The 22298-nt window shown below is 46.9% G+C and overlaps 1 protein-coding gene, 1 long non-coding RNA gene and 1 other non-coding gene across 5 annotated transcripts; 2 read left to right on the forward strand and 1 right to left on the reverse strand.

The window, feature by feature from the left end:
- Positions 1-497: 497 nt before the first annotated feature.
- Positions 498-7520, reverse strand: LOC112583742. Its single transcript, XR_003107931.3, has 3 exons — positions 7214-7520; positions 1369-1539; positions 498-1149 (listed from the first exon to the last, which is right to left on the reverse strand). It is a non-coding gene; the product is annotated as an uncharacterized LOC112583742 (long non-coding RNA).
- A 2781-nt stretch (positions 7521-10301) lies between these two features.
- Positions 10302-20568, forward strand: LOC102404203 (asialoglycoprotein receptor 2). Of its 3 annotated transcripts, none has more exons than XM_044939364.2 (9): positions 10302-10585; positions 10789-11063; positions 12407-12526; positions 12717-12812; positions 13678-13749; positions 13876-13962; positions 14066-14211; positions 19858-19932; positions 20188-20354. In XM_044939364.2, exons 2-9 carry the CDS (start codon positions 10943-10945, stop codon positions 20209-20211), a joined length of 741 nt encoding a protein of 246 aa, XP_044795299.2. In that variant the 5' UTR covers positions 10302-10585; positions 10789-10942; the 3' UTR covers positions 20212-20354. The 3 variants fall into 3 exon arrangements, with proteins under 3 accessions (XP_044795299.2, XP_025136505.1, XP_006060193.4); XM_006060131.4 differs by having other exon boundaries at positions 10335-10585; positions 19826-19932; positions 20188-20568; XM_025280720.3 differs by lacking the exon at positions 13876-13962 and having other exon boundaries at positions 10319-10585; positions 19826-19932; positions 20188-20568.
- On the forward strand, positions 16558-16665 carry LOC112584039. Its single transcript, XR_003108398.2, has one exon. It is a non-coding gene; the product is annotated as a U6 spliceosomal RNA (small nuclear RNA).
- Positions 20569-22298: the final 1730 nt, after the last annotated feature.

The following is a 22298-nucleotide window of genomic DNA, read 5'->3' on the forward strand; positions in this document are numbered from 1 at the left end:
ACAGAAGAGCATTTAGAGAGTAAAATTACTTTGCAAAGTGCTTAACCATTGTAAGCATGCTGGTGTTAGCTGCTCATCTCCACATGGGCTAAAATGAGACTGGTCAATAGTCAGAGGTCAGAGATGTTCAGCCATAATCTAATGGAGGTGAGATTTGAGGGTTCTTACAGAATTAGACAGGGCCTAGAGGGGACAGTCTCAGCTGAGCTGTAGGTGCGGGGTCAGGAAGCAGGGCTTGATAGGAACTGTTGGAACTGCCACCATTTAAACCAGTTCTTTATACCATGGCTCAGAGAGAAAATTGCCAGGGATGTGGGGGACAGTTAGGGAAGGTATAGCCCCTTACTCTGCCCGTATAAAGCAGTCACCCCATTTTCCTTAAAGAAGAGCCAGCCAGATTAAGACTTTTTAAGGGTCCTGAACTTTAAAAACATCACCGTGTACCACCCCTCCCCTACCTTAAAAGCAAAGCAATACTAAACTGTAAAATAAGTGTAACAGAGTCCAATAAAGGTTTTATTTTTTTCTCAAAAAGAAAAAAAAAAAAGTTAATTAGAAGAAAAGCTATTGCCTAGAAGGGTCACAGGCAGCCAGGTGGCCCTGAACGGGGGCTCGAGGCAGGGGGCTGGACTGGGAGCGTCAGTGGACAGACCCCAGAGGCCTGTGTGGTGTGAAGGCGTGGGGAGCAACCTGGGAGATGAATCCAAGATGGAACCAGGAAGTGTAGAACTCACCCACCGCCACCTGCTGACCAGTTGAAGACCCGGATGGCGGTTTACATTCAGAACCAGCCCAGGAGGAGGCCCAAGACCAAGTCTGAGTCGAGCCTGGGCCTGGAGAGGACGGAGGGTACTCTCCAGATGGGGGTGGGGGAACAGAGGGTCCCTAGTGGAGGCCGAGGGTGGTAGAGCAGGGAGTGGGCCACGGATCCCCACCTCCACCCACCCCTTACCCTCACCCCGAGGCCTGGCAGATGCCCTTCATCACGCTTTCTGGACGGAGCTGGTGACAAGGGCACCCCCACCTCCGCCTCCAGCACCGACTTTGGGAAACAGGGGGAGATTCCAACGTGGGCGAAGGCTGCTGGGTCCCGCTGGCCTCCCAGCACACTGGCCTCCTCAGCCTCTGCTCAGGTGCTCTCAGGCAGATCTGCATATTGCAAAACCACATGGAATTTCCCTGTCAGAAACTTGCCAAGGGGGATGCTAAAAGGATGATGGGTAAAGATATGCTTATGGACATGAGCTTGGGCAAACTCCAGGAGATGGTGAGGGACAGGGAAGCCTGGCGGGTGCAGTCCATGGGGTCTCAAGTTCGGAGACGACTTGGAGACTGAAAAACAACAACAAAGATATGCTTACGTCTTACCCCGAAGGCAATAGCTCGAGGGTTCGCTGAGGCCAGTTGTCAAGCTGCCAGGCTACTGAGTCATCTGCAGGGTGATGCTGGCAGAGATGCCTTGGCCTTGGAGGTGTTTGTTGATCTTGCTTGGCAGGAGTGGCCCATCTTTCTCCCACAAAAGCCAAGAGGCTCTCCTTCCTGGAGAACGAAGACAGGAGGAGAGTGGAGTTGCTCTGTGTAGGTCCCTCCACTTTCCTAATTTGACTAAGAGACAGAAGGGAAGCAAAGATCTGATAGAAGCTGCCCAGTAATTAAGTCCTTTTGTGGAAAGTGTGGACTCAAAAGATGCACAAGGTGAGAGTTGCGAATTAAGTTTTATTTGGGAGCAAATTGAGGACTGCAGCCCAGGAGACGGCATCTCAGATAGCTCTGAGAAAGAGGTAGTGGGGCAAGGTCAATGTACATGATTTGGGTGAAAGGGAGAGTTCAGTGCAATCAAGCACTTACTTTACAAAAGATTTTCTGCTAGTCACGAGGAGCTGATGTCACCATGAAGGGATTTCGTGCTTTTCTAGATATGAGGAGATGCAAGGATTGGGATCATGAAATCAGTTCCTGAAAATACCTAACTACCTAAATACCTGTTCCACCAGTTTCCCTGGAGCACAGAGAGCCTCACTCTCCACCCTGGACTTGCTTCAGGGGATGTTGAAGGTCAATAGCTGCAGCAGCACAGGGTTCAGTCTCTACAGAGGCAGATGCCAAATGCCCTTGGCAAGCACGTTTGTAGTTGACAAAAGTAGAACTCAAGAACCCCTCCCCACTCCAGTTCTTGTAAACCTGTGTGTGTGCGTGTGTGTGTGTGTGCGCGCGCGCACATGCTCAGTCGTTAAGTGGTGTCCAACTCTGCAACCCCATGGACTGTAGCCCATCAGGCTCCTCTGTCCATGGGATTCTCCAGGCAATATACTGCAGTGGGTTGCCATTTCCTCATTCAGGGGATCTTCCCTACCCAGAGATTGAAGCTTCATCTTCTATGTCTCCTGCATTGGCAGGCAGATTCTTTACCACTGAGCCACCTGGGAAGGCCTTTCTTATAAACCTGGGGCTTATAAACTCAGTCATTCTGGTTTCTGAACTTGAGTTCATTGGATCTGGTCATTACACAGAAACTATCATCTTCTCATGCCCCTGCGACACCTTCAGGGTCTTTGCAAACCTTTACTGACTCTAACTCAAAGTAACCAGAAAGTGTATAGGACTGGAACTAAGTGAATGAAAGTTAATAAAAGAGAAATTGATCAGAGGAAGAAGTTGCCACATTGCCCCCAGGAATTGATTTGTGGGAAATTTTTAGCTATCAGAATGATCCCTTTTGATGTTTCATGTTAGCTTCAGCTATTTGGAGAGAGGTAAGAAGTTAAAATAAACTGTGGAAAATTCTGAAAGAGATGGAGATACCAGACCACCTGACCTGCCTCTTGAGAAACCTATATGCAGGTCAGGAAGAAATAGTTAGAATTGGACATGGAACAAAAGACTGGTTCCAAATAGGAAAAGGAGTACTTCAAGGCTGTATATTGTCACCCTGCTTATTTAACATCTATGCAGAGTACATCATGAGAAACGCTGGACTGGAAGAAGCACAAGCTGGAATCAAGATTGCTAGGAGAAATATCAATAACCTCAGATATGCAGATGACACCACCATAATGGCAGAAAGTGAAGAGAAACTAAAAAGCCTCTTGATGAAAGTGAAAGAGGAGAGTGAAAAAGTTGGCTTAAAGCTCAACATTCAGAAAACGAAGATCATGGCATCCGGTCCCATCACTTCATGGGAAATAGATGGGGAAACAGTGGAGACAGTGTCAGACTTTATTTTTCTGGGCTCCAAAATCACTGCAGATGGTGATTGCAGCCATGAAATTAAAAGATGCTTACTCCTTGGAAGGAAAGTTATGACCAACCTAGATAGCATATTCAAAAGCAGAGACATTACTTTGCCAACAAAGGTCCGTCTAGTCAAGGCTTTGGTTTTTCCAGTATCATGTATGGATGTGAAAGTTGGACTGTGAAGAAAGCTGAGCGCCGAAGAATTGATGCTTTTGAACTGTGGTGTTGGAGAAGACTCTTGCGAGTCCCTTGGACTGCAAGGAGATCCAACCAGTCCATTCTAAAGGATATCAGTCCTGGGTGTTCTTTGGAAAGACTGATGCTGAAGCTGAAACTCCAGTACTTTGGCCACCTCATGCAAAGAGTTGACTCATTGGAAAAGACTCTGATGCTGGGAATTTTCCACAGTTTATTGTGATCCACACAGTCAAAGGCTTTGGCATAGTCAATAAAGCAGAAATAGATGTTTTTCTGGAACTCACTTCCTTTTTCCATGATCTAGCGGATGTTGGCAATTTAATCTCTGGTTGCTCTGCCTTTTCTAAAACCAGCTTGAACATCAGGAAGTTCACGGTTCACGTATTGCTGAAGCCTGGCTTGGAGAATTTTGAGCATTACTTTACCAGCGTGTGAGATGAGTGCAATTGTGCAGTAGTTTGAGCATTCTTTGGCATTGCCTTTCTTTGGGATTGGAATGAAAACTGCCCTTTTCCAGTCCTGTGGCCACTGCTGAGTTTTCCAAATTTGCTGGCATATTGAGTGCAGCACTTTCACAGCATCTTCTTTCAGGATTTGAAATAGCTCAACTGGAATTCCATCACCTCCACTAGCTTTGTTCGTAGTGATGCTTTCTAACGCCCACTTGACTTCACATTCCAGGATGTCTGGCTCTAGGTCAGTGATCACACCATTGTGATTATCTGGATCATGAAGATCTTTTTTGTACAGTTCTTCTGTGTATTCTTGCCACCTCTTCTTGATATCTTCTGCTTCTGTTAGGTCCATACCATTTCTGTCCTTTATCGAGCCCATCTTCGCATGAAATGTTCCCTTGGTATCTCTAATTTTCTTGAAGAGATCTCTAGTCTTTCCCATTCTGTTGTTTTCCTCTATTTCTTTGCATTGATCACTGAGGAAGGCTTTCATAAACTGTGGAAAATTCTGAAAGAGATGGGAATACCAGACCACCTGATCTGCCTCTTGAGAAATATGTATGCAGGTCAGGAAGCAACAGTTAGAACTGGACATGGAACAACAGACTAGTTCCAAATAGGAAAAGGAGTATGTCAAGGCTGTATATTGTCACCCTGTTTATTTAACTTATATGCAGAGTACATCATGAGAAACGCTGGACTGGAAGAAACACAAGCTGGAATTAAGATTGCCAGGAGAAATATCAATAACCTCAGATATGCAGATGACACCACCATTATGGCAGAAAGTGAAGAGGAACTAAAAAGCCTCTTGATGAAAGTGAAAGTGGAGAGTGAAAAAGTTGGCTTAAAGCTCAACATTCAGAAAACTAAGATCATGGAATCTGGTCCCATCATTTCATGGGAAATAGATGGGGAAACAGTGGAAACAGCGTCAGACTTTATTTTTCTCGGCTCCAAAATCACTGCAGATGGTGATTGCAGCCATGAAATTAAAAGACGCTTACTCCTTGGAAGGAAGGTTATGACCAACCTAGATAGCATATTGAAAAGCAGAGACATTACTTTGCCAACAAAGGTCCGTCTAGTCAAGGCTATGGTTTTTCCTGTGGTCATGTATGGATGTGAGAGTTGGACTGTGAAGAAGGCTGAGCACCGAAGAATTGATGCTTTTGAACTGTGGTGTTGGAGAAGACTCTTGCGAGTCTCTTGGACTGCAAGGAGATCCAACCAGTCCATTCTGAAGGAGATCATCCCTGGGATTTCTTTGGAAGGAATGATGCTGAAGCTGAGACTCCAGTACTTTGGCCACCTCATGCGAAGAGCTGACTCATTGGAAAAGACTAATGCTGGGAGGGATTGAGGGCAGGAGGAGAAGGGGACGACGCCTGAGGATGAGATGGCTGGAAGGCATCACTGACTCGATGGACGTGAGTCTGAGTGAACTCCGGGAGTTGGTGATGGACAGGGAGGCCTGGCGTGCTGCGATTCATGGGGTCGCAAAGAGTCGGACATGACTGAGCGACTGAACTGAACTGAACTGAAGAAGTTAAAAGAATATTAAGGCGCAGGTCGCTGGCAGTCTCCCTCCTCGAAGACACGTGCATCATGCAGGTATGACCACAAGGTGGCGCTACTATCCTGGATGTTAGGAATATAATAGCAAAAAGAAAGAAAAACCTAGCTGCTTAAGAAAGAGTAAACCAAAATACGAAGTGACTTTGAAAGCCTGTTATAGTATTTTTTTTTTTTAATAAGACTGACCACATTTATTTATTTATTTTTGGCTGTGCTGGGTCTTCGTTGCTGTGTGTTTTTCTCTAGTTGTGGCTTGTGGGGGTTACTCTCTAGTTGCGATGCTCCGGCTTCTCATTGGGATGGCTTCCCTCTTTACAGGCCGGGCGCTAGGATGCAAGGGCTTCAGTAGTTGAGGTTCCCCAGCTCTAGAGCACAGGCTCAATCGTGTGGTGCACAGGGCTTAGTTGCATGTAGTATCCTCTCTGACCAGGGATTGAACCCGTGTTTCCTGCATTGGCAGGTGGATTCTTTACCACTAAGCCTCCTGGGAAGCCCTCCATCTCTTCCTTAGATCTCTTAAATTTATTATTATGACTTGCACTTTTAAGGCCAGGCTCTCAAATTTCACTAGTTAGCATTCTAAGACAAAAAGTCAACTTGTAGACAGAAATACAGAAAGAGTTTAATAAAATTTTATTTAATAATAACAGAAAGTCCCATACTGAGATATTCCTTTATGTATCTTGTTTCTGGATTATTTCTTCACTTTCTAGGGTACTTGTAAACATAGTAGAAATATGATATAAATATTCTGAGCCTTGGAATGTCTGAAAGTTCTTTAAGTTTTTAAAAATTGTATTTATTTATTTAATTTATTTATTTGGCTGTGCTGGGTCTTAGTTACTACATTCAGGATCTAGTTCCCTGACCAGGGATTCAACCCAGGCCCCCAGCATTGAGAGCATGGAGTCTTAACCACCAGGGAAGTCCTTGAAAACTCTTTTTTCCCCCCTATTTTTTCATGTCAATGATCATTTGCACTGACAAATCTAGGTTGAAAAAAATTTCCCTTGCAAATTTGAAGGCATTGTCCTGTCTCCTGATGTTGAGTGTAACAACTGGAAAGCAGAATCTGTTCCAGTTCTTGTTTCTTTATAGGTGATTTTCCCCCCTGCCTCCAGTAGCTTTTAGAATCTTTATTGCTGGTATTCTGAAATTTCACAGTTACGTCCTTCGGTCATTCTTTAATGAAAAGATGGGCAGTTAGTAGGTTATTTAAATTTGGAGCCTCATGCTTTTAATTCTAAGTAACAATCTTGTATTATTTCCTTTTACTTCCTTCTGTATCTTCTAGAACTATTAATTGAATGTTTGGGATCAATTGATCTTTTATATTATTCTTGGAGATTTAACAAGGCTGGTGAAAAAAGAGCAGGGTGCTTTATTTTCCTCTCAAGTTTGAAACCAATTGAGAACCAAGACACAGTAGACAGATAAATGATGTCAAGCTGCTAGCTTTCTTGCTGATATACAGTTAAGGTGGACTTGGCGTCAAACCTTAAATCAAGTGAAAGTGAAAGTCGCTCAGTCATGGCCGACTCTTTGCGAGACCATGGACTGTAAATTCTCCAGGCTAGAATACTGGAGTGGGTAGCCTTTCCCTTCTCCAGTGGATCTTCCCGACCCAGGAATCGAACTGGGGTCTACTGCATTGCAGGCAGATTCTTTATCAGCTGAGCTACAGGGAAGCCCCTTAAATCAAAAGGACTTGTTAATATTTCATCCAAGAATTAGACAGACATATTTACCTAGTCACAGGCAGAGCTGGGCAAAGCAGGTTTTCTCTGCAGGGGCGGGCTCAATGTCACCTGGCAGAACACAGATCACTGGCTGAGAAGAGAGAAAACCAAAGAGAGCCCACAGGCAAGCTTCCTCTCCTGGGGAGGTGTGGTGGGCATGTCTGAGAAAGGCCTGGAGAGTTCCCTAGCAGGAAGTATACATGGAAACATGAGGCCAGGGGGTAAAAAATGCCCTCAATTTAGCTGTTTCCTCATTTAAAAAAAACAAAAAACAGCTTTGTCCCTTTTTTGGAACGATTTCCTGATTTTTATCTTCCAGAACTTCTATTAACTGTTTTGGCTTTAACAACAAAAAAATTGTTTTTAATTTTCAAAAGACCTTTCTTGTTTTCTGAACATGTATCTAGAATATACAGGATATGCCTCCAGTCAGCAAAGTGAATCCAGGAAACCCAATAGAAAAATGGATATAGGATGTGGAAAAGCTGCCCATAGCAGAGGAAATCTGTGCAAATAGAAAATAGATGGAGAAATGTTCAAACCCTCTATTAACCAGAAATGTAGCATAGAAGAGCAGTGAGATGTCATCAGGGTGGTGGGAAGCTGAATAGTAACAAGTGTTGAGAAGGATGACGCAAAAGAGGGAGCCCTCATATGCTGGTGATGGGAGTGTCAACAGGCACGGCCGTTCTGGAAGAGGTATAGCCTGGCTGGACTCAGGTGAAATTAAGCTTGAGAATCCTTTGTGACATGACACTTTCACTCCCGGATATGGTTCACAGGAAAATTCTCACCAAGCTCCACGTGGGAACTTGATGAAGCATTAATAGCAGAGATAAAACAGAAGACCATTAATATCACAGGAGGGGCAAGGATGGAGGATGCAGTGAGTGGATGAGGAGCATGAGGCAAGTGAGAAATGAAAGGGAATAAAAACTGTACTGAAAAAGAGTATTGTGAATAGGATCTCACTGATGGGAAAAAAAAATGGTGTGTGTGTATGCATTAAATTAAGTGTGAGAATATTCTGTGACTTGGCAATTTCAGTCTTGGATATAGTCCTGAGAGAGTCTCACCTAGGTCCTCATGGGACATGCTGTGTCCATTGCAGTAGTTGGGTGTTCCTCATTTGGGGCCTGGGTAAATATACAATGACGAATACGCACCATTGAATATTGTGCAGAGGTTCATAGCAACAAACCAGATGTACAAATAGCAACACAGATAGATCTTAAACATTTATTCTTGTGTGAAAAAGTCAGGAACAAATGAGATGTATGAAAGCTTCACTTATCTATCTAAAAAATAGGCACGCAAACTATGCTACATATTTGATAAGGATTCATACTTAAGGATATATTTTATTTCAGTTACCTATTGATACATAACAGTCTAACCCAAAGCTCCAGTGGCTTAAAACAAACAACTACAGTTGACCTTTGAACACAACGGGTTTGAACTGCACAGTTTCACTTTATAAGCAGATTTTTTCCCACAAAAAATGTGTTACATCATCTGCAGATGCAGATCAGGGGATACAAAGGGTACTGTAAAGTCATACTCAAGTTTTCAACTGCAGGAAGAGGGTCAGTGCCCCTAATCCCTGCACCATTCAAGGGCCAATTGTATTTATTTCTCAAGATTCTCTGGGTCAGGAACCCGTGCAGGGCTAGGCCAGGTAGACCATGTGGTCTTGGCTAGGGTCATACACTTGGATGCATTCAGCTGTTGGCTAGACTAGAAGCTCCCAGAAGGCTTTGTTCATGTGTGGGGGGCCTCGGTTCTTCTCTGTGCTCTCTCTGTCTCCATATGGTGTCAGGGAACTGGATCCCACATGCTGCAACTGAAGAGCCCTCATGCCATAATGAAGACCCAGTGCAGCCAAATAACTGATGTGTATATATGTATATAAAATCAGGAATGAGAACTGGGTTTTCTCTCCTAAGCTGTTGTTAGCCCAAGTGTAGATGGTGAAAGTGAAAGTCGCTCAGTCATATCCGACTCTTTGCAACCCCATACAGTCCATGGTATTCTCCAGGCCAGAATACTGGAGTGGCTAGCCTTTCCCTTCTCCAGGGGATCTTCCCAACCCAGGGATCAAACCCAGGTCTCCCGCACTGCAGGCGGATTCTTTACCAACTGAGCTCTGATTTTTCAGTTCGTGAAGCCCTGTCTTCCTCACAGGACTGTGAAGACCCCCCAGTCTGATGGGATGGCATTTTCCCTCCATCCGTTTTGCCTCCCACTGTCCACCCCCTGCCCCGCCCCGTCCCCTGCTACACAGTCAAGTCACTTAATCTCCTCCAGGTTGTTCCCTCCTCTGTGAAGTGGGATCAGCAGAAGTGAAGTGGGATCAGCAGAAGTGAAGTGATCTGTTGCGACATGTTGTGAGAGTTACCAGAGAGCATGTCTGTGGGTCATTTAGCACCATGCCTGGATGTGAGGCCCAAGGCTTCTGGAACTAGGGCCACGAGAGGGCCTCTCAGTCGCTCAGTCATGTCCGACTCTTTGTGACTCCATGGACTGTGGCCCACCAGGCTCCTCTGTCCATGGGATTTCTCAGGCAAGAATACTGGGGTGGATTGCCCTTTCCTCCTCCAAGGGATCTTCCTGACCCGGGGATCATACTTGTGTCTCCTGCATCGCAGGCAGATTCTTTGCCACTGAGCCACCAGGGAAGCCCAGCCAGGGCCACAGAAGGGGCTTATTTACAAGGTTGAAACTCTCCTATCCACTGCTTTCTGGATGCTCTTCCCTCTTCTCCGCCCTCCCTGAATTTCCGGTCTCTGAGGGGCTTTACTCCCATGGAGAGTGAAGCCAGTTGGCCCAAAGCTGGGAAGCCTGATGGCTGGGCCTACAGGATGTGGGGCCTTGGCTCAGAGGCCAGATTGGGCAAGAGCACAGAAGCGGCCCCTCCAATCCTGGTCAGGGTTGTCTGACTAACAATTCCAGGAATCTGAGGCAGGAAGTGAAAGGGGAGTGGGGTACAGAGGAAATAGCCAATTGCACCCTGGTTCCTCCTGGCTGGCCCCCCTCCCAAATGTCCCGTGAAGAGTGAGGTGACTAGCTTCCGAGGGTAGAAGGGTCAGGCCAGGAGACCCCTTCTCTGTGAAGGACAGAGACACAGTCCTGCCCTCTGCCCCCACCACATATTGACTGAGTTTCCAACTCAGTTTTCACTCTGTTTACTGTCCAAAGTCCCAGGGGCAGGAGATGCCAAGTTAGAAGCGCTTGGACGCTCAGGCACACGGGTTCAGGGCCCTCGCCTGAACTGGTGCTCACCCCTTCCCTCCTCTCCTCCAGCACCACCTGGCCCCCAGTTCTCCTGGTTCAAGCCCTCCTGCATCCTGGGGCCTGGGTGGCCTTCTAGACCTTGAACAGGTAAACTGAGGTCACTGGGGAGGCAGGCGGGCCTGGGGATGTCTGGGATTAGACAGACCCTGGTTCAGAGACAGTGGGAGAGAGTCGATGGGAAGTTGTGGGGTGATTGGCAAGTGTGGAGGGGAGGTTCGAGGCCCAAGCGGTCTCCTGAGAGGGGATGGGACCCAGCAGCATTTCAGCTTCCATCTCCCCTCCAACCTCAGATCCAACCCAAGCCATCGCCTAGACCCACTCTGAGCCTACATCCATCAGCCTCCACCTCAATTAGCATCTTAGCACGAGCATCAACCCCAGCTCAGTCCCAGCCCTAAAGCAGCCCTGAGCCCAGGCAGGGTCCAGCCACACACAGGACCCAGCATGGCCAGGGACTTCCAGGACATCCAGCAGCTGGACTCCGAGGAGAATGACCACCAGCTCGGCAGAGGCGAGGGCCCAGGCACTTGTGGGCACAGCCCCAGGAGAGAACCATTCTGGAAAGGCAAGTGTCCGGTATCTGGGGCTCTGGTCCACCCTAGTCTAGCTCCCGGTCACTCTCTGTCCCTCCGAGGCCTTTGTCACATTCACCCTGTGACCAGGGACTGTCCTCTGACCTCACCCCCTTCTCCACCCCCAGAATCCCAGGAAAGGGGTCTCCCCTCTTCCTTCCAACCTGACCAGTATGTGCTGTGTGTGGTGGGGGATAGGGGAAGGGTGTGTTGGAGGGAAAGGGCACAGAGAAATTCTGGAAGATCCCCACTCCCCTCCAAGCCCCCTGCCTGAATCTTTCTCTAGCAAATCTTGACCAAAGTCCCTAAGTGTCTAGGAGAAAGTTTTCAGGCGAGGAAGAGCTGAGCCATTTCCAAGGTGAAGGGCAGGAGCCAGGATGCGGGAGGGGGTGTCAGGTGTGGGTGGTGGTGACCAGGAGGGGTTGGGGGTTGAAGCTCAAGGAGGGGGACTGGTTAGCCTGGGCTGGGAAGAGGGACCCCTTCCTGCCTGACGCTGGAAGAACTGCCCCTGTTGCAGCTGCGGGTGGGAGCTGGGCAGGGGAGAAGGCTGCTGTCCCACCAGGCTTCTCCTTTCCCCGGCAGCAGATTCACAAGCCTTTTCAACAGGCTGCGTGGGGCAGAGGCCACACCCACCTACACCCCTCTGCCCCTTCAGGTCCCACAAGCTGCCTGGTAGGTAGTGAACACACAAAAGTAACTTTGGATATTGTTGGATCTTCTGAGAATGAGAGGATTCGTGTTTCAGCAGGAGGCTTGGAGAGAGTCCAGCGGTTTTGGATTTCACGGGACAGGGGCCTCGCCCGAAAGAGGAGGGATGGACAGCCTGGCAAAGCATGCCTGAGGGGTGCAACCATCAGCCAGCTTCTAGCAGCCTCTGCCGCCTGAAAGTGGGTTGACAGCTGGCACCTGCTCACCTGGGAGCAGCTTCCACTCTTCCCAGCCTTTTATAGGCCTAGAGTTTTCAGAAGATTTGGAGATACACTGGCTATTCTTTCCTCAAAAAAATTTCTTTCTGCCTCTCCAGCTCCCCTTTCTATCAATTACGCATATATTAATGATCCCACAGCTCATTGGTGCTCTTTCTATTTTATGGAGGAGTGTGGGATTCTTTTCTTTCCTGGCGTTTCTTTTTATACAGTTGTTGTTGCTATGCTTCCAAGTTCATTGAGACATATACCTGTCTCATCTATTAATTTTATCCAGAGTGTTTTTCATCTCGGAATCTACTTTCTCCGCCTGCCCTCGCCCAGCAAGGCTGTACTTCCTCAGGCTCTGCTCCTCTGATGCTCCATGAGGTTGGCTGATGCCCCTTGTCCTGACACCCCTTCTCTTACAGGGATGCCTCCTCCCCAGCCTCTTGTGCTGCAGCGTCTCTGCTCCAAGTTCCGCCTCAGTCTGCTTGTCCTGGTCTTCAACGTCCTGCTGCTGGTGGCCATCTGTGTGACAGGGTCCCAAAGTGAGGGTCGCAGGGGTGGGGCAGCGATGGGGGCGCGGATTCGGGCAGTGCTGGGGCCAGTGAGGGCCACGATAGGGAAGAGATGGAGGCAGTGCTGGGGCAGGGAAGGAGACCATCCCACAGACGGCGATGAGGGCTGTCAGGTGGGACAGGGTGCGATCCACTTTGTCCTGTTTTGTCTCCTGACAAGGAGCACAGCTGCAAGGGGAGCTGCAGACCCTACAGGAAGCTTTCAGCAACTTCTCGTCGGGCACCCTGATGGACATCCTGAATCTCAGCTCCCACGGTGAATGGGCAAGCCCCGAGGGGAGAGACTGGGATGTGCTGGGTGGTTAAGGGGTTGGTTTAGCAGCGAGGGTTGGCTGGGTTCCTTGCTGGCTTCCCTGGTGGCTCAGACAGTAAAGAGTCTGCTTGCAATACATGACAGCTGGGTTCGATCCCTGGTTCAGAAAGATTCCCTGGAGAAGGGGATGGCTACCCACTCCAGTACCCTTGCCTGGAGAATCCCAAAGATGGAGGAGCCCGGCAGGCTACAGTCCATGGAGTTGCAAAAAGTCAGACATGACTGAGTGACTAAACACACACGCATGCATGCTGGGTGCAATAGGGGAGTGTTTAGGGGCACTGGGAAGGAAGCACAGACTAGGGCGGATAACCCAACCTGAGAAGCCAGGCAAGGGTTCCAAGGATGCTGCTTCCTGAGCCGAGGGTCCCTGAAGGATGAATAAGGGTTAGAGTAGAGGATGGAGGTGGGAACCAGGTAGAGAGCAGAGTCTGATGACCAGGACGTGAGGAAGACCACTGCATGTCCTAGACTCTCAACATTTCCAGTGTGGCTGGAGGGGTGGGCCAAGGGTGGGCTAGAGAGGTGGGTCGGGGCCAGGCCATGCAGGCAAGCTGTGTTAACTTGTGGGGCTTTACTTTGAGAACATAGGGAGCTACGGGAGTAGCCTGAGCAGGTTGTGCTTCAGAACACCAGCGTGCAGCCAAGAGAAGAGTGGTGGGGTTGGGAGCATGCAACAGAGAGCAGAGCATGCAACATCCTAGGTCAAGGTGATGGTGGCCCGGACTGACGTGTCAGTGGCATGAGGATGGAGAAATGTTGGGGAGGCAGAGCGGAAGGGAGACAGGTTAGCTTTCCTCTGTTGCAGGAGGCTTCGCCGGTGACAAGGTGAGACTTCTGGAAGCCAAGCTGGGAAAACAGCAGCAAGACCTGAAAGCAGGTCAGAGACTCTCTCCTGAGTGTGCGTGTGTGTGCTAGCGTTGTATCTCCCCAGCCAGACGCTGGAGTCCTGGTCTGTGGGCCATGCACACGGCCTACCACACCCTTGCCACACTCTGACCCTTAGATCATGCCACTTTGCGGCTCCATCTGAAGCACTTCCCCATGGATCTGCGCACACTGACTTGTCAGATGGCACACTTCCAGAGCAATGGTAGGGATGTGGTGGGGCGGGGTTGGGGGGTGAGCGTCTCCAGTCCCTCTGCCTGTCCCCTCCAGCTGGATCTTATCTCCCTCTGTCCCTCCAACCCCCTCAGGCACAGAATGCTGCCCAGTGAACTGGGTGGACCATGAGGGCAGCTGCTACTGGTTCTCTCGCTCGGGGAAGCCCTGGCTCGAGGCCGAGAAGTACTGCCAGCTGGAGAATGCCCATCTGGTGGTCATCAACTCCAGAGAGGAACAGGTGAAACCACAACCTTCCCAAAGGCAGAAGGAAACCTTGGGAATGCAAACTCTGGGAGGCTGGGTCAGGCTTGTTTTTTATTTTTTTCTAACCCGAGGAAGAAACCAGAAGCAGAAATCTGTGCCCGCTCTGGGAGGTTCATGATGGAGCAGCCATTGATTCTAAGAGGTGGGAGATTACATCCAGGAGCCAGGGCAAAGGATAGGAGCCAGGAGACCAGGTGATGAGGATCAGGGCAGGAGACAGAATGAGTGGCAGGATGAACTAAAGGGCCAGGACTTCTGTGGAGAACACTGGAGGCGCTGACAGTCCCTGCTTGCTCTGTGCTGGCCCGGGGAACGTGATGGGTCTTTGGGTGAAAGGGACAGAGTGGGTGGGATTCACAGGAACGCACCTGGCATGAGTTACTGGGTCCCTCCAAAGCACCCCAAGCCTCCCTGCCCACTGCTGCCACCAGATCACAACTCCAAAGTCCAGAGGGAAGATTCAACCCATTCGAACAAGTGGACATGTTCGGGCAAAGGAGGGTATTAAAGATAACATTTACTGAGCCCTTACTATGTGTCAGGCACTTTCATATATCCATTGCTTTAACCCTCACAACCCTATGGGGCAGGCACTCTCGTTATCCCCACTTTGAGGTGAGGGTAGAGATATATATATGGATATGGATTACAGACATATTTTACTTTACTGATCAGGTTGAAATTGCCAATATTCTATCAGTATTGGCCTATAAAGTTTCATGTGAATCAACCTAAGATTCAGTCTGTGATTTGACTCACAAGTTCATGCTACCTACAACTTTATGGAGGATGGGATGGTACCTTTATCATTGTGAAATGAACGTCAGTGTCCTGATTAATGCTTTTTGCCTTGAATTCATCTTCATGTGATATGAAGGGACTGGTCCTTGATTTCTTTTCACTTACATTTGCTTCGTGTATCTCTGCCCATCCCTCTTATTTCCAACCGTTTTGAGCCTCTGTTTTAGATGAATGATTCTCAGCCATCGCAGTGTATTGTAACCTCTTGAGGAATTTAAAACATATTGACACTTGGTCTTGCACTCAAAGGTTCTGATTTAATTAATCCTGAGTACTGAGAATTTTTTAGGCACCCCCACCCCACCCCCCATAAATGATGCTACTCTATTGTTTAGCCACATGTAATGGCACCCCACTCCACTACTCTTGCCTGGAAAATCCCATGGATGGAGGAGCCTGGTGGGCTGCAGTCCATGGGGTCGCTAAGAGCTGGACACGACTGAGTGACTTCCCTTTCACTTTTCACTTTCATGCGTTGGAGAAGGAAATGGCAACCCACTCCAGTGTTCTTGCCTGGAGAATCCCAGGGACGGGGGAGCCTGGTGGGCTGCCGTCTGTGGGGTCACACAGAGTCGGACACGACTGAAGTGACTTAGCAGCAGCAGCAGCAGCAGCAGTAATTAGCAATATTGAGCATCTTTTCACGTGCCTGCTGGCTATCTGCATGTCTTCTTTGGAGAAATGTCTGTTTAGGTCTTCTGCCAATTTTTTTGTTGAGTTGTTTTTTTGATGTTGAGTTGTATGAGGTGTTTTTATATTTTGAATATTAACCCCTTGTCAATTGCATCATTTGCAAATATTTTCTTCCATTCCATAAGTGGTCTTTTTGTTCTGTTGATAGTTTTCTTTGCTGTGCAAAAGCTTTTAAGTTTGATTAGGTCCCATTTGTTTATTTTTGCTTTTATTTCTTTTGCCTTGAGAGACTGGTCTAAGAAAATACTGCTGTGATTTATGTCCCAGAATATTTTGCCTATGTTCTCTTCTAGGAGTTTTAGGGTGTCATGTCTTATATTTAGGTTTTTAAACCATTTTGAGTTTATTTTTGTATATGGTGTGGGGGAGTGTTCTAATTTCATTGATTTACATGTAGCTGTCCAGTTTTCCCAACACTACCGTGTTGAAGAGACTGTCTTTTCTCCATTGTATATTTTTGCCGCCTTTGTCGTAGATTAATTGACCGTAGGTGTGTGGGTTTATTTCTGGGCTCTCGCACTTGCATTTATTTTAAAATACATATCTTTAATCAGTCTACTTCTTTTCTGTTTTATATGCTTCTTTTATTTTCTCCCATTTGCTATGTGAGATGTATTCTTTTTGGTTTCTCCACTGTGTTATTTTGGACTAAATGTGGCTTGTTTTTAGCTACACTAGTAATTACTGTCATAACTTTAAATAATGGGCTGAAACTTCTTGGCTTTAAAAAATAAAAGAATTTATATAACTTTCATATAAAAGATGAGGAAACCAGTACACTTCTTCTCATGCCTCAATCTTTTCTCTGTTTTAAAATTGAGATATCGTGCTCGCTTCGGCAGCACATATACTAAAATTGGAACGATTACAGAGAAGATTAGCATGGCCCCTGCGCAAGGATGACATGCAAATTCATGAAGCATTCCATATTTTTAATAAAACTTTATTACACACACAAAAATAAATAAATAAATAAAATAAAATAAAATTGAGATATCATTGACATGTAACACTGTAAGTTTGAGGTGCACAACACCCTGGTTTGATATATTTATATATTGCAATATGATGAATAAAGTAGTGTTAGCTCTTACCTTTATCACACCATTATCATTTCTTTTTCACTGAGAACAATTCAGATCTAGTCTCTTAGCAACTTTGAAGTTTATAACGCCTCATTCATATCTCTCTCACATTCCTTACATGTGTGTGCAAATAGTTTTTCTTTGAATTTCATTAATCTCAGATATATTTCAGTGTTATACATTCTCTATACTTTTGCTCTGAGGCTAGGAGAGTTCTTTTAACACATAAAGTTAGATTTTCATATGTTTTGGAAATTTTTCTTAAGCCATTTATTTGAATAGTTTTTCTTGCCCATTTGTTCTCTTTTCCTCTGGAGCACACCATTCAAAATGATCTCCATTGTCTACCCTCCATAGCCTTCATCTCGTTTCTGTTTAAAAGCATCTGCCTACAATGTGGGAGACCCGGGTTCAAACCCTGGGTTGGGAAGGTCTCCTGGAGAAGGGAGCAACCCACTCCAGTATTCTTGCCTCCCCTGCCCCAAAAAAGGGGCTCAAAGAAATATTGGGCTTCCCTGGTGGCTCAGACGGTAAAGCGTCTGCCTGCAGTACAGGAGACCCGGGTTCGATCCCTGGGTTGGGAAGATCCCCTGGAGAAGGAAATGGCAATCCACTCCAGTACTCTTGCCTGGAAAATTCCACGGACTGAGGAGCCTGGTAGGCTACAGCCCATGGGATCACAAAAAGAGTCGGACATGACTGAGTGACTTCACTTCACCTTCTTTCTCTCTTTTCCTTAGTTTTCTGGGCTCTTTTTTCATGACTGTCTTTTGTATCTCAGACTTGATTTTTTGTTGAGTTTTTTTTTTTTAATGTAGCTCAAAATTTTCCCTTTCTTCTCTTTATTTATCATTGTTATCTTTCTTCTTTGATTCTTCTTTTGTAGTTTTATGTCGTTCATCTCCTCTTTAATGTTTCTGAGGATATAAGCTATTCTCCAATAGCTTCTTAGGTTTAGAAACATGCTTTCTTTACAAAGTATATTTTTCACTTCTCTTCTTGATATCACAGTGCTTTTTTCTTCCTCCTCTTCCTTTCCATCCTCTTTATTTTTTCTCAGTTTCCATGATAAAACTCCCCCATGCTCCTTCTTTGAATGGGCTGAATTCTTTCTTGCCTGTTATTTACTCATGAATAGGGCAGACGTGTTCTCATGGACTGTCTTTTCTGATCATCTGACACTATTTCATCCCTCCCCTCAGTCTTCACCTGGGTTTCTCAGGTGGCGCAGTGGTAAAGAATCTGCCTGACAATACAGGAGATGTGGGTTCAATCCCTGGGTTGGGAAGATCTTCTGGAGTAGGAAATGGCAACCTACTCCAGTACTCTTGCCTGGAAAATTCCATGGACAGAGGAGCCTAGTGGGCTACAGACCATGAGGTCACCAAGAGTCAGACATGACTGAGCAGACACATGCGCACACACACTCAGTCTTCAACACAGGGGGCTGGATATTGATGCTTTGTATTGTTCATTCAGTTATTCAACTTCTTGTGGTGATGGGAAGAGGGGACTGGGGCAGTGGGCAGCAGCAAAGATAATATCTTGCCTCCAGGCATTTTCCCTCCAGCTTCATTGACCCTCCTGAATTTGGGGAATAGCCCTAGGAGGCCTTGAGAGCTGTCCCTTCATGCACAGGATATCAACCTATTTGCAGGAGTCTAGAATTCAAGAATGCTACTGTATCTGCCTTCAGATGAAGTGACTAACTGCAGTTTTAGTTAGGTGTCTAGGAAGGGAGAGTGGAATTAGGAAATTTTCCTCCAGATGCAGTTGGAGACCCTTCATATGCTATCAAAGGAAACTGCTACATATGCATGTTGGTGAACCGACCCCCTCTGCTTCCTTCATAAAACAAGGTGACCACACTCTATGCTGCTGCCCTCCCAAGCCAGGGGGCTTAAGGCCTCAGTTCAGTTCAGTTGCTCAGTCGTGTCCCACTCTTTGCGACCCCATGAATTGCAGCATGCCACGCCTCCCTCTTAAGGCCTCAGAAAGAGCCATATCTCTTAAGAGAAAGCCACTTCCTCTTAGGAGGTATGCATGGATCCTGGGAAGCTATCTCAAAGACCACTTTTGTCCCACCCCCACCAGCTGGACAGCTTGGCTGCCCCTCACATATAGGGCATCTTCTTATTTTCAGCCAGACTGCCAAAGCCCCTGTAGCCAAGTCATAACAGAGCTCTGAGCAGTGGGTCCGAGCTTAGAAGCTGTAGGGCCTGGAGAACAACAGACATGACAGCTGTATGTAGAAGTGAAGTGAAAGTGAAAGTTGCTCGGTTGTGTCTGACTCTTTGCAACCCTGTGGACTGTAGCCTGCCATGCTCCTCTGTCCATGGGATTCTCCAGGCAAGAATACTGAAGTGGGTAGCTGTTGCCTTCTCCAGGGGATGATTCCAAGACAGGGATTTAACCCAGGTCTCCCACATTACAGGCAGATTCTTTACCATCTGAGCCACCAGGGAAACCTGTATGTAGAAGTAGGAGCAGATAAATGTACGTGAGAGGCAAGTGAAACCCAGATCTTTACTGGGTCACTGGGTCACCCTGAGGGTGGCAGGGGTCAGGATCCCAGAGTTTGAGGTTGTGGGCAGAAGACAGGGAAAAAATTAGAATAGGGGTCTAGCAGCCGTGAGTTAGGAATGAAGTGGGAGGCCAGGTCAGGGGACAAGGGTCACCAACTCAGGCCCTGGGTTGTTACCCTGAGCTCCACAGATACCCTCAGTTCCTTAATCTCACGTGTAAAGTGTAAACCATTAGGGTGTCCAATTTACAGAGCGTTATGGGGATGAAATAAGATAATCTTGTAAAGCAATTAGTACAATGTTTAGCCCAGTAATGTTCACTAAATAATGGATATGGTTGCAGAAGAAAAAGCCAGGAACTTGTATTGGGAGCTGTTGCTTCAAGGTGGGGACAGATCAGACTGGGGGTGGGGTGAGGGAGCCACAGCTAAGGCCTGCATGGAGGCACAAGGGACTAGAAACTTCCCTCCCACCTGTTTTCCAGAAGTTCATTGTACAACACACAAACCCCTTTAGAGTCTGGATAGGTCTCACCGACAGCGATGGCTCCTGGAAATGGGTGGACGGCACAGACTACAAGCACAGCTACAAGTAAGTGGCTTCTCCTTGTCTCTCCCCATTAATTTGTCCTGGGGATGGCCATCTGGTCTCTGCTCCCGGTACACTCCCACTCGTCCCTCAGGGACCAAATTCTCCCACCATCTCCCCCCTCACCCAGATTCTCAGCTCCCAAGACTGCAGTCATGGCTCCCTGAACCCCCAAAAGCCATGCATTTCTGAGGTAGGGGGTGAGGGTTGTTGGGATGGGGGGGCCATCTGGAGCGGAGCTTTGTCCTGCCTTCCTAGGAACTGGGATCCCGCTCAGCCTGATGACTGGCGGGGGCACGAACTGGGGGCCAGCGAGGACTGTGCAGAGATCAGATGGGATGGGCGCTGGAATGACGATTTCTGCCAGCAAGTGAAACGCTGGGTGTGTGAGACAAAGCGGAACATCACCATGTAGCCGCCCACCTCCCCCAGCCTCCAGCAGACCTCTGATCCGCAAACCCTCCTGCCTGGGCATTTTGAAGAAAGGAAGGAGAGGAGAGTCTTCAGAAGCATGGGGAAAGCTTGAAGAGGGATAGAAGCGAGGGGCTGAAGAAGCTCTGACCCTGGGGAGACAGCTCCTGCCTTCTTCTGAAATTCACTGTAATTATTATTATTATAATTTTCAGCTTCCTCAGTGGAGTAGTGTGTAACTTGTGCTTAGTCACTTAGTCATGTGCGACTCTTTACGACCCATTGGACGGTAGCCTGGCAGGCTCTTCTGTCCATCGGATTTCCCAGGCAAGAATACTGGAGTGGTTTGCCATTTCCTTCTCCAGGGGGTTCTCCCCAACCCAAGGATCGATCCCACATTTCCTGTGTCTCCTGCATGGAAGGCAGATTCTTTACCTGCTGAGCCATCAGGGAGTAGGAAAAGGACAAATACTTGAAACTTTGTGTGGACTGGTTATTTGGAACTGGGAAGTGTAGGATTCAAAGAAGAGGGAGGGAGAGGGTCTCGAAGAGAGAGCTCAAGCGTTGGACAGCTGTCCCTGACACTTAATCTTTTTTTTTATATTCCCCTACCTATGAAGTTTTATATTTTTATTTGCTTATTTGCTTGGTAATTTGCTGTTTTTTTTTTAATATTTTATTTTTTGAATTATGGAAGTATGATAACACATTTATAAGAGACTTGGAAAATACAGAACAAAGTTATATATAGTTTCACTATATATTACAAATTATTTTTTTAAGTATTTAAAGATTTTTAATTGGAGTTTCAATATCAAACTCTCAAAAATTAATAAACTGAATAGACAGAAAAGTAAAAGGCTCTAGCAGACCTGAAAAGCACTATGAACCAATTTAACATAATTAATATTTATACAGTTTTCACGCAACAGTAGTATGCAAATTCCATTCAAGTTCCCATAGGCTGTAGACCAGGAGACACTGGAATGTATCCAGGGATATAAAATAAGGCTTGATACCTATCTTTTTTTTTTTTTTAACCACCATAGCTTTATTTAACACCTCCTTCATGTTAAACAGTTACCATTTATTGCAGTGTGGACATTTAACAGTTACTGTCTTAGCAACCTTCAACTACATATATAGTATTATTAACTATAATAATCGTGCTCTACATTAGATTCCCAGAACTTATTCCTCTTAAAACTGGAAGCATGTACCCTTTGATCATCGTCACCCCCTCCCCCACCAACCCCTGGTAACCAGCGCTCTATGTTTAACACCTAATCTTAAAGCACACAGGCCAGAGATGGGCACAGAGGGGCCCCTGGATGGCACTGGTGGGCTGGCATGGGGTGGGGGTGGAGCCAACGTGGCTGGGGCCACAGAGTCTGCCCTGAGGGCTTCACTGCAAAAGAGGTTTCAAAGAACACCCCTGCTCCACTGAACATCCCTGTTCCAAAGAACACCCTGTCAGTCTGTGAACTGTGAACTGGGCTGGCAAAGGCCAGTGAAAAAGTTTGCTAAGAGAAGCAGGATTAAAAAGACCCCAGACTGACCTAGACAGCTCTCCAGTAAAGGGTGTCTCCAATAGCCTCCACAGTGGGTAAACTGCACCTTCCAAGATCACTACGACCAACCTTAAACGAGTCTTGAAGCAATTAGGTTTTTTGGTTTTATTTTTATTTACAAAAGTAGTATAAACTAATAGTAAAAAATGTTTTGCACACACGCACACACACACTGCGTGTCCTCCCCTCACCACTCCTACTTTTACCCAGAGTTAACCATTTCATGGATATTGTATTAGTCAAGGGTCTCCACAGAAACAGAACCAATGGGATCTGTGTGTATCAATAGGAGATATATTGGCTCATGGGAGTATGGATAAGTTCCACAGATGAGTCGGTGATCTGGAAACCCCCAAAATCCATCAGAGTAAGATGCAGTCTGAGTCT

The sequence above is a fragment of the Bubalus bubalis genome, chromosome 3 (assembly GCF_019923935.1).
Source record: "Bubalus bubalis isolate 160015118507 breed Murrah chromosome 3, NDDB_SH_1, whole genome shotgun sequence".
Taxonomy (NCBI): Eukaryota; Metazoa; Chordata; class Mammalia; order Artiodactyla; family Bovidae; genus Bubalus; species Bubalus bubalis.

Excerpts from the sequence above, each read along its gene's own strand:
- LOC102404203 (XM_006060131.4), top strand. The coding sequence starts at position 10,943 with ATGGCCAGGGACTTCCAGGACATCCAGCAGCTGGACTCCGAGGAGAAT. Across the intron at positions 12,527-12,716 it reads CTGTGTGACAGGGTCCCAAA|GAGCACAGCTGCAAGGGGAG; the intron begins GTGAGGGTCGCA and ends TCTCCTGACAAG. Across the intron at positions 13,963-14,065 it reads GGCACACTTCCAGAGCAATG|GCACAGAATGCTGCCCAGTG; the intron begins GTAGGGATGTGG and ends CAACCCCCTCAG.